Genomic DNA, 14,512 nt, shown 5'->3' with positions numbered 1-14,512 from the left:
AGGCTCTGCACTGGTAGAATGGAGCCTGCTCAGGATTCTCTCTTGTGCCCTTTCTCTGCCCCACCCCTGCTTGAGCTCCCTCTCTCTCTCTCTCCCTCAAAATAAATAAATAAACTTAAAAAAAAAAAAAAGATGGCATAACAACCCCAGAAGGAGCCAGTGTTGGGTGTAGAAACCCAAATACATTTCACTGTGGAGGCAGAGTTGAAACTGCAGATTGCAAATCCCCAGTCACTATTCTTACAGTCCATAGTATATAGTCACCCTCTCAATCTGCTTCAAGCCATCCTCTGCTCTGTGGGTTCCAGGGGCTTCTGTGGTGTTTATGTCAACAAACCTGTAACTCAGCACATCTTGGTTTTTTTTCTGTCTCTAGGCAGCACAAGCACCCGAAACAGCAGTCAAAAAGGAAGCAGTGTTTTGAGCATCAAGCAGAAAAGTAAAAGGGAACTTTATATGGAAAAGCTTCAAGAACATTTAATCAAAGCAAAAGCATTTACCATAAAGAAGTGAGTCCATGAAGACACTTGGTGTGGGGTGTTTTATTTTAGGGTCAGGGAGCTGATATCAATTATTTCATATAAACCAGGGGTGCAGAGCAGAGAAGTTACCTCTCATATCACAAACATAAGGAAATGACTTGTTATTGTATTGTTCTTAATGGAGATGTAATTGACATATAAATTAAGTTCAGGCATACAATATAATGATTTGATAGATGTGTATGTTGTGGGATGATCACAATAGTCAACATTCATCACCACCTGTAGTTACAGAGTTTTTCTTATGATGAGACCTTTTAAGATTTACTCTCCTAGCAGCTTTGTAATGTGAAGTACACGGGGAACCTGGGTGGCTCAGTTGGTTAAGCGTCTGACTCTTGGTTTTGGCTCAGGTCATGATCTCACGGCTCATGAGTTCAGGCCCCACATCGGGCTCCTCGCTGACAGCATGGAGCCTGCTTGGGTTTCTCTCTCTCCCTCTCTCTCTCTCTGCCCCTCCTCTGCTCTCTCTGTCTCTCAAAATAAACAAACTTAAAAAAATTTTTTTTAATGAAATGTAAAGTGCAGGAATATTAACTGCAGTCACCATGCTGTGCACCCAGGACTAACTTTATAACTGGAACTTTGTATGCTTTGACCCCCTTCACCCTTTTGCCCAACCCTCCCTCATGGCAATCACCTGTTTGTTCTCTGTATCTCTGAGTGTGGGTTCTTCTTTTTTCTTTTTTTAGATTCCACGTATTAGTGATATCATATGTTATTTGACTTTCTCAGACTTGTTCCATGTGTGTGTGTTTGTGTGTGTGTGTGTGTGTGTGTATGTATTCATCCCAATAATATATATACTTCATTATATACCACTGTGCAAACACACACACACACACACACACACACACACACACTTTTTTTTTTATCCATTCATCCATTGAGGGACACTTGGGGGCCATGAGTTGGCTATGATAAATAACGCTGCACTGAACCTGGTGTGCAGAGATCTTTTTGAGTTAGTGTTTTCATTTCCTTCAGATAAATACCTAGAAGTAGAATTGGTGTATCATATTGTAGTTCTGTTTTTTAATTTTGGAGGGGAGCCTTCCTACTGTTTTCCACAGCGACTGCACCAATTTGCATTCCCACCAACGGTGCACGAGGGTTCCCTTCTCTCCACTTCCTCACCAACATGTTATTTTTCTGTCTTTTTGTGTGAGGTAATGTATTGTTTTTAAAAATCACTTTTCAGTGTGATTCATTTTTATATCCATTACATTTATAAACATAGTTTTCCTATTTGAATAGAATAAATAATTTCAAGGATTCACAGTATGTATTTCCAAGCATCATCATGCTAAATCCCACCTAGACAGAGAGGTGTATGATGTCAAAGTTGGAAGGTTAGAGAAACACTCTCATCCTGGAGAGGGGAAACTGAGGTTCACTGGCACACAGCTGGTCTCCAGCAAAATGCATGAGCCCCTCCTCCAGTGCCAGGGACCTTGACAGGCAGCAGACAAGCAATGGGAACGGAGGAGGTTCGGCAAGGCTGGCCTTGAATGTGGCCTCTGAGACCAGGAGGGCCATCCAATGTGAACATGGCCTTGAATTGAAGGAAGAACCCAGAAAACAAGGAAGACAGAGCAGAGGCTGGACAGAACAAGGTGTAGTCAAAAGCCCAGGGCACTATGTAGGAATCAGAAGGGGCACAGGACCCATAAAGGGGAGGAGCAGTGGCTACCTCATGTGTACAGGGTGCTCAGGTCAGACTCCAGGTCTAAGGACCGTTATGTAGTCCCATCTAATTCTCACCCCAGCCCTGTGGGGTTTTACAACAGAGGAAACAAAAACACAGAGAAGTAAGTAGCATGCTCAGGGGCTCACAGGCAGGGAGTAATTGAATCAGGTGACAAACCCAACACCTCATTTCTGGGGCTTTCGACCATTCTCTTGTGCTTCGAACAACAGAGGAGGCCTGTGGTCTCATCAGCACAAGGAGGCAGAGTGCCAAGGAAGGCACTTGAATGTGTCTGCACTTGCCATTAGAGCAGAAGCCTCCCCACCCCACACCGGGCTCTGCTGAGGCTGAAAAGGGAGGTGTGACCTGCTGGGAGAGAGGGATACGGAGGAATGGAATGATGGAAATACCCGGTCATCCCTCCCATGCTGCCCTCCTGAAGCAAGTGCTGGGGGTCTCTGTTTTGCAGGACTTTGCAAATATATGTGCCCATCAGACAGTTCTTCTACAACCTCATCCATCCAGACTACAGTGCTGTGACCGATGTGTATGTGCTCATGTTCCTGGCTGACACTGTTGACTTTGTCATCATCGTCTTTGGCTTCTGGGCCTTTGGGGTAGGTTGGGGGGTGAAGGCCACCACACTTCTAACGAGTAAGAGCGATGCTGTCCTGTGAAGTGCCACTCGTGCCTAAACCTGTTGTTTCCTTCCCAGAAACACTCAGCAGCAGCAGACATCACCTCTTCGCTGTCAGAGGACCAGGTCCCTGGGCCTTTTTTGGTGATGGTCCTAATTCAGTTTGGAACCATGGTCGTGGACCGAGCACTATACCTCAGGAAGACCGTCCTGGGAAAGGTCATTTTCCAGGTCATTCTTGTGTTTGGAATTCACTTCTGGATGTTCTTCATCTTGCCGGGTGTGACTGAGAGGTAAGGTGGAAGCCGGAGGCACGCTCCCACTTTAACGCAAATATGTTCCAGGAGGTTATCATGCCACACGCATCACCACAACAAAATCACCAGGTACAGGCAGAAGCACGGCCGAACAGCACCATGGGTTGGAAAAGTCAGAGATCTTCATCACTATCAAATTCAGTGTGGCTCAAAACGTGAACTGATTCCTCAAACACATTTTCATTGTGTGTTCATACGCATTCATAAAAATCGGGTTTTTCAGGGTGGGAGAAGTGATGACCTTGGCGATCTGAGAAAACCGGAGGCCTTCCATTGTGATTGTCTCTACCCCTTAGTAGACAGAGATGAACCAGAGATGGTCTTACAGGCACTGCTAAGAGAATGAGAGGCTCTCAGACTATGTCCTGTGAGAAAGTGGGACATAAAAAGAGCAGCCTAAAGTTCAATGGGGAAAGGGCCAGTGAGATCCTTGGAGGTGGCTGTCTGCTGCCTTTCCCTGTCTCCTTGAGCTCTAAGGTCCAGTCATATTGAGGGCGCCATGTCCTCCTACACCTCATGGGACCTTGTTCACTGCCCTTCTCTCCTGCCTCCAACCCATTTAGATTTCCCAGGTTGCTTCCACCAGAAACACTACTTGGGACCGAGTCGGTGCCAAACGCATGAACAAATGGATGCGCCAATGAATGAAAGAGAAACAAGGGAGACTGCTATAAATAGGAGATTATGGGAACAAAGGGTGAACAGAAGGGGACATGGAAGCACCCATACAATGTAATAGGAATGATCTTTTTAATGAACATATCATTAAAAGTCTTCATGTTTTACAAGAAGCTGATCTTTTTATCATACCTCAAGGGTCATTTGTGGCCAAGCCTTGTGAATAACATGGCAATCTGGCTGGCCAGTGCCATTTTCCGAAGAGTGACTAGAAAGTAATGAAAACTGCTCTCACTTTTATGTGGTTCATAACTTGACTCAAATGGCATTCTTAACGAGGAAATTCAACTCTCTCCTGACAATGCTTCAGCTACCTGTCTACTCTCACCTGGATGGTTAGGCTGTGACCTTTTGATTTTGGTGGCAATGCAAATATTGTAAAAGCAAAAATGGAGTTAGGATATTTCCCATGAGTCTGAAGTAAAACTAAGTAAATAAAGAATTGTTACCCAGAAAAATACCAACAGCCAAATAAGTCCTTCACACTATACTGCGTATGGGGAGAGTAAACATATCTCAGCTGATAAAAATAATTCAGATTAAGGCAAGCTTTTTGTTAAAATACTAGTATTTTGTTAAAATACTTTGTAAGGACATTGTGGATCTTATTTGTTAGTCTTTAAAGTGAAATAAATGCGCTTTTCTCTATAAATAATTCTATATACATATCAACTCAGAGAAGTAAACCACATTAAAAGCCATGGTAGTTAGATGATGAATGTTATTTCTGTGACATTTAAGAGCATCAGTGGGCATTCTCCACCAGCCTTCCTAGAAACTCTTAATTTCAGAGATGAAAGGGACCTTAAAAAGCTTTCTAGACGTGCTAACTTCACAGATGAAGATAGGTAAAACCCATACAGAAGAGTGGTGTCCCCAAAGTCACTCAGTTGGCTAGTGGTGAGACCAGATCCCAATCACAGACCTCTTGACCCTACTGTATGCTACACCCCACCTCCCATGGGGGGGTGCTCACTACCAAGCAGATTTCTTGAAATAATACAACCTACAATTCGTTGTGCAGTTGTGAAAAGGATTTGATTTTTCCATCCCCGGAACAGAGTTCCAGAGCATGGATGTTGCCGTGTCCTGATAGAAAAGTTCATAGAGACTGGTGTTTCCAGAAATAGGGCAATGGAGAAGCCATGGAGAATCCTTCAGCAGGATCAAATTACCAAAGAGTTGGGTTATTCCTGCTGGTATGAGTTTCCAATTGATGCTGTAACAAATTGCCACAAACTTAGGGCTTAAAACAGAATGAATTTATCATCTCATGCTGGACTAAAATCAAGGGGTAGGCAGGGCTGCATTCCTTTCTAAAGGCTCTAGGGGAGAATCCCTTTCCTCGCCTTTTCTAGCTTCTTGAGGTGCTAGCCTTCCTTGGCTCATGGCCCGGCCTCAGTCTTCAAAGCCAACATCAGTGAGTGGAGTCCTCTTCTCATTACTTCAGTCTTTCCCTTCCTCCACCATCATGGTTCCCTCTGACCGCAGCTGAGAAAGATTTCTTCCATTAAGAGCTCATTGATTAGATTCAGCCCACCTGGATAACCTAGGCGCTCTCCCTACTTCAAGGTCCTTAATCTAATCTCAACTATAAAGCCTTCATTTTCTTTGAAAGTTAACAGGGGCACCTGGGTGGCTCAGTTGGTTAAGTGTCCTACTTCAGCTCAGGTCATCATCTCACAGTTGGTGAGCTTGAGCCCCACATTGGGCTCTGTGCTGACAGCTCAGAGCCTGGAGCCTGCCTCAGATTCTGTGTCTCCTTGTCTCTCTGCCCCTCCCCTACTCATGTTCTGTCTCTCAAAAATGAATCAATGTTAAATAAACAAAATTTTTTTTAAAAAAATGAAAGGTAGTATATTCACAGGTTCTGGGGATTAAGCAACAATACCTTGCAAACCGAATAGAGCTGGAATGTTTGTTATAATACCTGAATTAATGAAAACTTCAACTCGGTTTCTCATTTATTGAGTACCTGCTATGTCCAGGGCAGTAGACCAGGTGAAAAGGGGCATAACACTAACGTGAATAAAGCAGAGACCTATCCCCATCTGGGAAGGACCACATGATGGGATTCCAGAGATTGAGGCACTGTGCTAAATACTAACACTATGCCCATAGCTGCACACCTAAGACTAATATAATGTTATATTATATTAGTATAATTAGTATAATTATATTATATATATTATGTAATGTTATATATAAAATCTCCTATGCCCTTTGTAGACAGAGGCTTACCCTCACCTCTAGCTTCTGGTACATCCATTTTCTGTCCCTACAATTTTGCCTTTCTCAGAATGTCATTTAAATGGATCACACATCCTATGGCTTTTAAGGCTGGCTTTTTTCACTTGGCATAATATATTTGACATTCATCCATGTTGTTGCATGTATCAGTACTTAATTATTTTTTGTTGGTCAGTAGTATTCTATCATGTAAATGTACCAAAGAGTGTTTAAATATACAAAAGTTGAAGGACATTGGGGTTGTTTATAGTTCTTTGGCAATTACAAATAAAGCTGCTATAAATATTACCAAAAAGAAAAAAAAATGGCCACAGAGATCATTTCTGTCTCATTGGATCTCACTTTTGAGCCTCACCTAATGGTCATTCCTACTGCAATGGATTACCCTATCTTTATTTTTGGACATTTGATTCAAGATATATTAGGACTGGTGAGCCTTGAGTCTACATTGTCAGCATGTCAGTGACAATATAATTTCATGTCATTTCAAGCCATGCTGCCATCACTTGTTAACATCCCAGATTCATTTTTCCTCCTCCAGATATTGTTGCTAAAAATTTTACTCATTACTGTGCAAAAGAAAGCAGTCATTAATAGTTATGTTATCTAAATCCTTTTCAAAACAGGAAAAGAATAAGAGAAGGAACAGATTAGGAGTTGAAACTATACAGAAAAAAAAAATGATGGCTACCAGTTATAATATTCAGCATCAGGAAGCTCCAATATTTTAAATAATTCATCTGATAAGTGATGTTTTCTGTGCGTGGGCACGTGATTTATTTAGTCCACAAACTTTCAGTGGTTGCCTATAGTCCACAAAGTGCTGTGTGGCTGGTGCCATGGGGGACAGATTGGTGAGTAAGGCATACCTCCAGCTGCTAGTAATAAAGCATGGAGAGACCACCAAAAGAAAAAGTCCTTCACTGTGGGACAACCTTAATGTTCCTATTAGATTTAACAGGATTACTTACTGATTAACTTATTCCAAGTTGATTCACTTTAAGGTTGAAGGAAGGGAAATGCTCATTTATTTTTTCAAGTTTTTATTTAAATTCCAGTTAGTTAACATAACATACAGTGTAATATTAGTTTCAAATGTATGATTTAGTGATTTTGAAATTTACATACAACACCCGGTACTCATCACAACATGGGTTGGTCCTTTTATAAGGGATGGAAGACAACACAGTTTTATAACCTTTTTTTTTTTAATGTTTATTTATTTTTAAGAGAGACAGAGACAGGATGAGAGTGGGTTAGAGGCAGAGAGAGAGGGAGACACAGAATCCGAAGCAGGCTCCAGGCTCTGAGCTGTCAGCACAGAGCCCGATGTGGGGCTTGAACTCACAAGCTGTGAGATCATGACCAAAGCCGAAGTCGGACGCTCAACCAACTCAACCACCTAGGCGCCCCACAGTTTTGTAATTTTGATTATAATTTTGATAGATAACAATTTTTCCTCATGCAGTTTTCATATAAATTATTTGTAAAATCCAAGGACATTTCCCTGGAAAGCTGAAAGAATGTTCTTTCTTACTATTACACCAATAAAGACAGTCCCTAGAAAGGGAAAGGGAAGGAATAGTTGATATTGGCTCTCTGTAAAGTTCTGATATGTTTAAAAAATAACTTGTCAAGTGCTAGATCATGGTCAAGTGTATTTAACACATTAGGACCTGAAATACCAAAGCTGGTTTCTCTACAGGGGAAGACACTTCTAAGAACTACTTTTAAGATTTCCAGTTGTTGAGATCCACGTAGAGGTCCCTAGGTCCCTGAGATACATAGGCCAGTGCATCCACGGCTGGTTCTTAGATCTGGTCAACTAAATAGTATTTTCAGTTAAAAAAAAATAACACATGTCTTCTTCTAATGTCAGAATTAAAAGTTAAGACGACAAATCTGAAACATAAATTAAAGAGGAATAAAGAGGAAGCTTTAAGTGTTGCTCTTAACTTGAAACCCAGGGAAGATGGTACAGAAGTCTTGGCAAAAGGGACTAGCATTTCGACTGCTGAAGATGTCATTGGAGAAAAGAATGTTAGATCATGGAATCATAGATTTTCAGAGCTAGGGAAAGTCTTCAAATGAAGACAGACGTCTTGAGCATGATGGCTTGAGGAACAAACGCAATAGGTTATAAACACAACTGGAACCAAGGGTGTTGAAACTTTGTTAATCCACGACCTGCCTTTATAGATGGATAGCAAAAAAGGGGGGGATTCATTCCTCAGGATACCTCCTCCTACACCTTCCAAATGACAGGTCCTTTGAAGTAAAAAAAAAAAAAAATACATCTTTTTGATGAACTTTAATTTGGATCACGGTAGCAGTATCTTTCACATTGTGAGAAAATGTTCATTAGTAAATTCGCTTAAAAAGAAATTAGTTTATTCATGGCCTAAACAACTGAATTATGCACTAACACATTGGAGGCACCATTTGTAGAATTTTTTTTAATTATTAGACTTTCTTACCCTACTGTTTGCCTTCAAAGTGATCTACTACTAGGTGCAGAGAATTCCTTACAATTGACTGAACTGGCTCTACCTGCCAGAGGGGCAATTCGACTTTTTTTTTTTTTTTTGAATCCTAAACTGGTATGCTCTTATACCAGAAGAATATTCCATTATTTCACTTTTATGTTTTTGCGCTTTAGGAAATTCAGCCAGAACCTGGTCGCTCAGCTTTGGTACTTTGTGAAATGTGTTTACTTTGGGTTGTCTGCCTACCAAATCCGTTGCGGCTACCCAACGCGAGTCCTTGGAAACTTCCTCACCAAGAGCTACAATTATGTCAACCTCTTCTTGTTTCAAGGGTAAGGAAGGACACTCTGTGTTGTCACAGTCACTCACAGAGGGGAGGCTGGCAATAGAAAGGCACTTGTTTCCTTGGGAAGAAACAGGAAGGTGAAAAAAGGCTGATGTGGCAATTTAGATCATCACAGAACTCTTACGACTTTTGGCAAAAGATAGATACGCCTCTTGAAATAGCCTTTCTAGGTGTAGTTGCCACACACCTGGTCAGCATAGTGTTCTAGAATTAGCCACATGGGTTAATTTTCTATTACTGGATCCTGCATAATTACTGTGCTAACATTTCAGGATGAAAACCAGGGATACACGATCCTTAGGTATTAATGTATTTCTGGGCACAATGGAACAGAAATTCGGCATTTGTACTATTTGAAGATCCCCATGGAATTTTGCGTATACAATGAGTTCCTCCGTTGAAGAGGGCCATCTATTCCACCTAACGTCAACCTGAATGCCACATGACTTGCTTGTCCCTGGTAGTAAGTTAGCTACTAGACAAGGCCTATCGGCTCTTCCGTGTAAGAATTTCGTTGGTAGTATCTCCTCTCTGTTCCAATGAAGATCATACCACAGCCCGGAAGGTGAGGCTGCTCATGGCACCGCTGGCTCCTTGGTTGTACCAGACCTGGCGACAGGTGACTTAGTCACAGAAGAGGTGTTGAGTGTGCTCGGTCAGTCACTTAGTGGTGTTCTCTGTGTATGGCCTGATATTTCTTCAATGGGCTGGATTAGTGTTCACTTGGCAGAGCTGAGTGGCTTAGGGGAGAATTTCCGAGTATAACCCAAGCTGCTCTGAAGAGCCTGGGGTGAACCTAGGTCTCCAGCTGGGAGAAGCTCTGTGTTAGTCAAGAAACAGGGAATAGTTCCTAGGCCAGAGAGGAGCCCACGCCAACCCATTCCCAAATATGAGAACGTAAGGCCAGAATCTTACTAACCTGAGGCAGCTACTCAGTCCACCGTCTACTAAGTCTACTGTGTGCCCCCAACCCCATGTCCTGCTCCCTCTGACATCTCTCATCTCCCCTCAGCTTTCACGTATCAGGTGTACAACTTTTCCTAGCTCATTCAACAACAAAACCCCAGTACTCAATAATCCCGCGACCGACAGATTCTCATAACATAAACACATACACGTTTTAAAATGTAAAATGATGGGTCTTTTTGCAGAAGATATTACCTTAAATGTAGAAAGTCCTAAAGAATCAACCTAAACACAGTTGTAAGTAATCAATGAATTCATCGTAAAGTTGCAGGACATAAAACCAACATGCAGAAATCAATGGTGTTTCCATACGCTAAAAACAAAACATCAGAAAAAAAAAATAAAGAAAACTATCCCATTCATAATAGCACCAAAAACAATGAAATACTTAGAAATAAATTTAACCGAAGAAATGAAAAGATCTGGGCAATGAAAACCACAAGACTTTGATGAGAGACAGGGGAGAGGACACCTTCAAACTTATTTAAAAGGCAATCCTAATTTGTTAAGACCATCAGCAAAAAGAAAAAATAGAAAAAAGAATGGAAAATACTAATTCATACATTGACTTAAGATGAGAAGCAGTTGTATTCCAAGTTAATTTTACCATAAGGGTCACCTTGAGAATTTTTCCCAAGTCATAGGGGCTAAAACGATAAGGAACTACATGAGCTCCCGGGGTTGGGAGGATGACAGGGGCCACCCCACAACTGCCTCTCTAGCAAGATGTGGTTTCTGGCAGGTTCCGCCTCGTTCCCTTTCTGACTGAGCTGAGGGCTGTGATGGACTGGGTGTGGACAGACACGACCTTGAGCCTCTCCAGCTGGATCTGTGTGGAGGACATCTACGCTCACATATTCATCCTGAAGTGTTGGCGGGAGTCTGAAAAAGTAAGCCAATAAAAATGCCTTACCCCTTTTCGTTTCCCTTCCATCCAGGCTGGGTATAAGATTCATGTGAATCTCTGCAAGCTTTGTGGCCAAATACATGGAGGCAGGGGGCAAAGATGGTGAGGACCTGTGACTGTCCCATTGGTTTCCACCCCAGTGGACTTGGGAATTTTGGACTCACTGCTGCCTTAGTCAGCAATGGCATCCAGATGTGTTCTTCTTTGGCCAGCCTATATTGTAGTTATTTTTAAAAGAAGAAATGATATATTGCTCTGTGACCCCATAATTCTTAAATGGCTCATTTGGGAGCAGAAGGGAATGTGGTAGGATGGAGAAAAGTGGGGTCAGGTGGCTTGGACTCAGGCTCACCCTCTGATTCACTCTTTGATGAGCGACGGGACAATATAACTTCCTTGTGCAAAGGAAATCGAAGTGCAAATATTTGCTTATTCTGTTAAGTTGAATATTAAAGTTTGAATACGTTACAATTACTGTTATTTATTGGATTTTTTGCAAAAGCTTAACGTCGGAAACAGGAGTCATAACAGCAATGGAAATGCTCAACAAGCATTGGCTGAGGTGGTAGAAAGTATCCCGTTTTTTCCTCTCTTCTTGATAATACCCTCCTTGAAAAAGTTCCCTCCAGTGTATATAATTTCTAGTATGTTCTGCTGCTGCTTCTTGGAGTTCCAGTTTCATAATCATGGGTCCCACTGACCTGCGGCTCCTGTATTTGTGGGGTTTGTGAGAGTAAAGGAGACAGGGCTGGCAGTAAACTTAAAATCTGCTAGCTTGTCCTCATTTGTAAGGAGCAGAGAAGCTGATAAAATGACAGAATATGGCAGATATTCTACCAAAGGGACTTTGAAGGTAACAGTCATGGCGATAAAGCATCCAGAAATCGTGACCAATGAAGAAAAGCGGGAAGAACCAAGCATTGTTCTGTCGGAAGTAGAAAAACAAATGGAAGGAAGCAAAGATAATAGCTGCTTTTAACTACTTGAAATAGTGGGAAATAGGGGGAAAGTTTGAATTTGTCTGGAAGATGCAAGATAACAGAGTTGAGACAGGTTGGCAAAAGCTCTAGTAAGCTTCAGTGGCATCTGAAGAACTTCCTAAAAGTCGAAGCTACCCCATCACAGACTGGCTGCCTCAGGAGGTGGCCGCTGCCCAGAGGTGTCCACATACACACCGTCACACAGAGGAGAACTTACATCCCGAAACCTCTGTGCTGGGAAGCGTAGGTCCTAGATCTATTCATTCAGCAGTTTATCATATCAGTTGTCTATTGCTGCTTATCAAACTACATCAAACTTAGTGGTTTAAAAATAACCACCGTTTTGGGGGCACTTGGGTGGCTCAGTTGGTTGAGCCTCTGACTTCGGCTCAGGTCATGTGGGTTCAAGCCCCACATTGGGCTCCCTGCTGTCAGCACAGAGCCCACTTCAGGTCCTCTGTCCCCTGCTCTCTCTGCTCCTCCCCTGCTCGTGCTCTGTCTCTCAAAGTAAATAAACTTTAAAAAATCACAACCATTTTCTTTGCTCACAATTCTGCGGGCCGGCAGTTTGGGCTGCATGTCGCTGGACAGACTTGCCCAGGGTCATCCTGTGGCTGCTGTTCCAGAGGGAGCAGGCACAGGCCAGAGAAAGGCCCGAGAGAGAAGCTGTTCAAGAGACAAGCAAGTGGAGAAGGTAATTTCGGAATAGAGAGGATCTGAACCTCTGTAGATGGTAAGGAAACGAACAGTAGAAAAAAAGAAAAAGAGAAATTCTTAGCATCGAAGCCAAAGGATAAAGGTCTGGGTGGGGGCCTCGGGAAGCGTGGGACCAGAGGCGTGGGTGAATAAGTTAGTAGTGGCAAAGAGGAGTGGCCATCCTACGGGAAGCTGGGGAAAGATGTGGTGAGCCGACTGCACACCACATAGCCTGGCTTCCGCATGAAGTAGACGAACTTATCTGTTGACAGCAGGAGGGAAGGACGGCATCCTAAAACCCAGAGCCTGTCCACTGAGCACTGGAGACCGTGAGATACTACTTCCTCTGGATGAATGGGAGGGGAGTCCTCAGGTGGGGGTTTCTGAATCAGAGCTCGCGTTACTGTCCCACATCGACACAGGGCCACCTTTCATGGGAGCAGCTGTGTCTGCCCCATTTGTTAGCTCTTACAAGCTTTTCACTGCCTTTGAGCCAACAGGTGACAACCATCTTTTTTTTTTTCAAGTTTTTTTTTTAATGTTTATACATTTTTGAGAGAGAGAAAGAGCCAGAGCGTGAGCGGGGGAGGGGCAGAGAGAGAGAGAGAGAGAGAGAGAGAGACAGAATCTGAAGCAGGCTCCAGGCTCCGAGCTGTCAGCACAGAGCCTGACGCAGGGCTCGAACCCACAAACCTTGAGATCGTGACCTGAGCTGAAGTCAGATGCTTAACTGACTGACCCACCCAGGCGCCCCGACAACCTTCTTAATACTATAGTGAGGAAGTCACAGCCATTGCCTGTCATCCTTGTGAAGGACAGGGTTTGCTCTGCCCTAGAACACGAAGCATTCCTCCCCACAAAGTGTTTACGATTATTGTTGTCATTTTATCTTCAAGAAATAAAAAGCCTCATTTCAATGTATCACCTTTGGTGATACATGCATCACCTCTACTTAAATATATACTTCTATCTTATGCTCAGTCGCTGGCTATTTCAGAATAAGAGCCTTTTAAATCACACGTAGTACAATTTGCTAAGAAACTTAGGTGTGTGGGAGGTCGGTGTCAGGGGAGTCCAGGCGAATCTGGCACACATTTTTACTCCATCCCATCAGAGACAGAAACGTTACCAGTGACCGTCTCTTGTCCAGTATAAAGCAGAAGAGTAAGCTGCTTTTAAAAGTAAATTTTCATGGGGCACCTGGGTGGCTCATTCGGTTAAGTGTCCGACTTCGGCTCAGGTCATGATCTGGCGGTTTGTGAGTTCGGGCCCCGTGTCGGGCTCTGTGCCGACGGCTCGGAGCCTGCAGCCTGCTTCAAATTCTGTGTCTCCCTCTCTCTCTTCCCCTCCCCTGCTCGTTCTCTGTCTCTCAAAAGTAAATAAATGTTAAAAGAAAAAATTTAAGTAACTTTTCTTGGAGATTCTTCCAAGTCGAATGTGCTGTGCTCCAGGGGCTTTATGAACACACTTTATGAAGCCAGAACAATTTCCTAAAAGGCAGAGTGTTGGCATAGGAGCATACGCAAATGCAGGCCACTGGGTCCCAGTCCTCGTTTCCAATGATTTCCAGGCAGCCACGTTCCAAAACACTTTAGGAAGCTGATTGGAAATGTAGCCTGGAAGGTTATGCAGACTGGGAGACCCAGAAGAGCATTGACTTACCCAGGAAAGGGGTGACAGGCAGTGCAGGACAGGAAGGGGACGGTCCCTTTGAAAGGTGAAGGGGGAAGTAGCCTCAGAGTTAGAGAGAGGTCCAAAGGTCCTGGCCGTGTCCTGCCCCGGGGCTGAGCAGGAGAAGGGGGAGAACGGAGGGGGAGGTTCTGGGGATTTTAGCAGTGAGCCTCAAAGGGTGGCCTCCAGGAGAGGAACCGATATGGCACCACTACAGTCAGAAGAGACCCAGGCTGTTCTTAGCAGAGAAAAGTCTTGAACCAACAAAACACTTCGCCACCTTATGCCTGAGCGCTCCTGCGTGAGGATGAGAGGCCGCTTGTCTAAACTTGCCTCCCGGAGAAAA

General features: G+C 43.3%; 1 protein-coding gene across 8 annotated transcripts in view; it reads left to right on the top strand.

Moving 5' to 3' along the window:
* Positions 1-14,512, top strand: part of LOC102966393 (piezo-type mechanosensitive ion channel component 2) — a 468,901-nt gene that overhangs the window by 443,237 nt on the left and 11,152 nt on the right. For 6 of the 8 annotated variants that reach the window (XM_042961476.1, XM_042961473.1, XM_042961474.1 and 3 more), the window contains 5 exons: positions 377-509; positions 2,702-2,849; positions 2,948-3,162; positions 8,774-8,932; positions 10,655-10,802. In XM_042961476.1, the coding sequence (XP_042817410.1) occupies positions 377-509; positions 2,702-2,849; positions 2,948-3,162; positions 8,774-8,932; positions 10,655-10,802 (803 nt within the window). Of the gene's footprint in view, positions 1-376; positions 510-2,701; positions 2,850-2,947; positions 3,163-8,773; positions 8,933-9,218; positions 9,538-10,654; positions 10,803-10,850; positions 11,321-14,512 lie in introns of those variants that run through there. The other 2 variants (XM_042961479.1, XM_042961478.1) reach the window with 2 other exon arrangements.

Source organism: Panthera tigris, chromosome D3 (assembly GCF_018350195.1).
Source record: "Panthera tigris isolate Pti1 chromosome D3, P.tigris_Pti1_mat1.1, whole genome shotgun sequence".
In the NCBI taxonomy this organism is placed as follows: domain Eukaryota; kingdom Metazoa; phylum Chordata; class Mammalia; order Carnivora; family Felidae; genus Panthera; species Panthera tigris.
The sequence above is the reverse complement of the archived record's forward strand: the minus strand, read 5'-3'. Positions and strand labels throughout refer to the sequence as shown.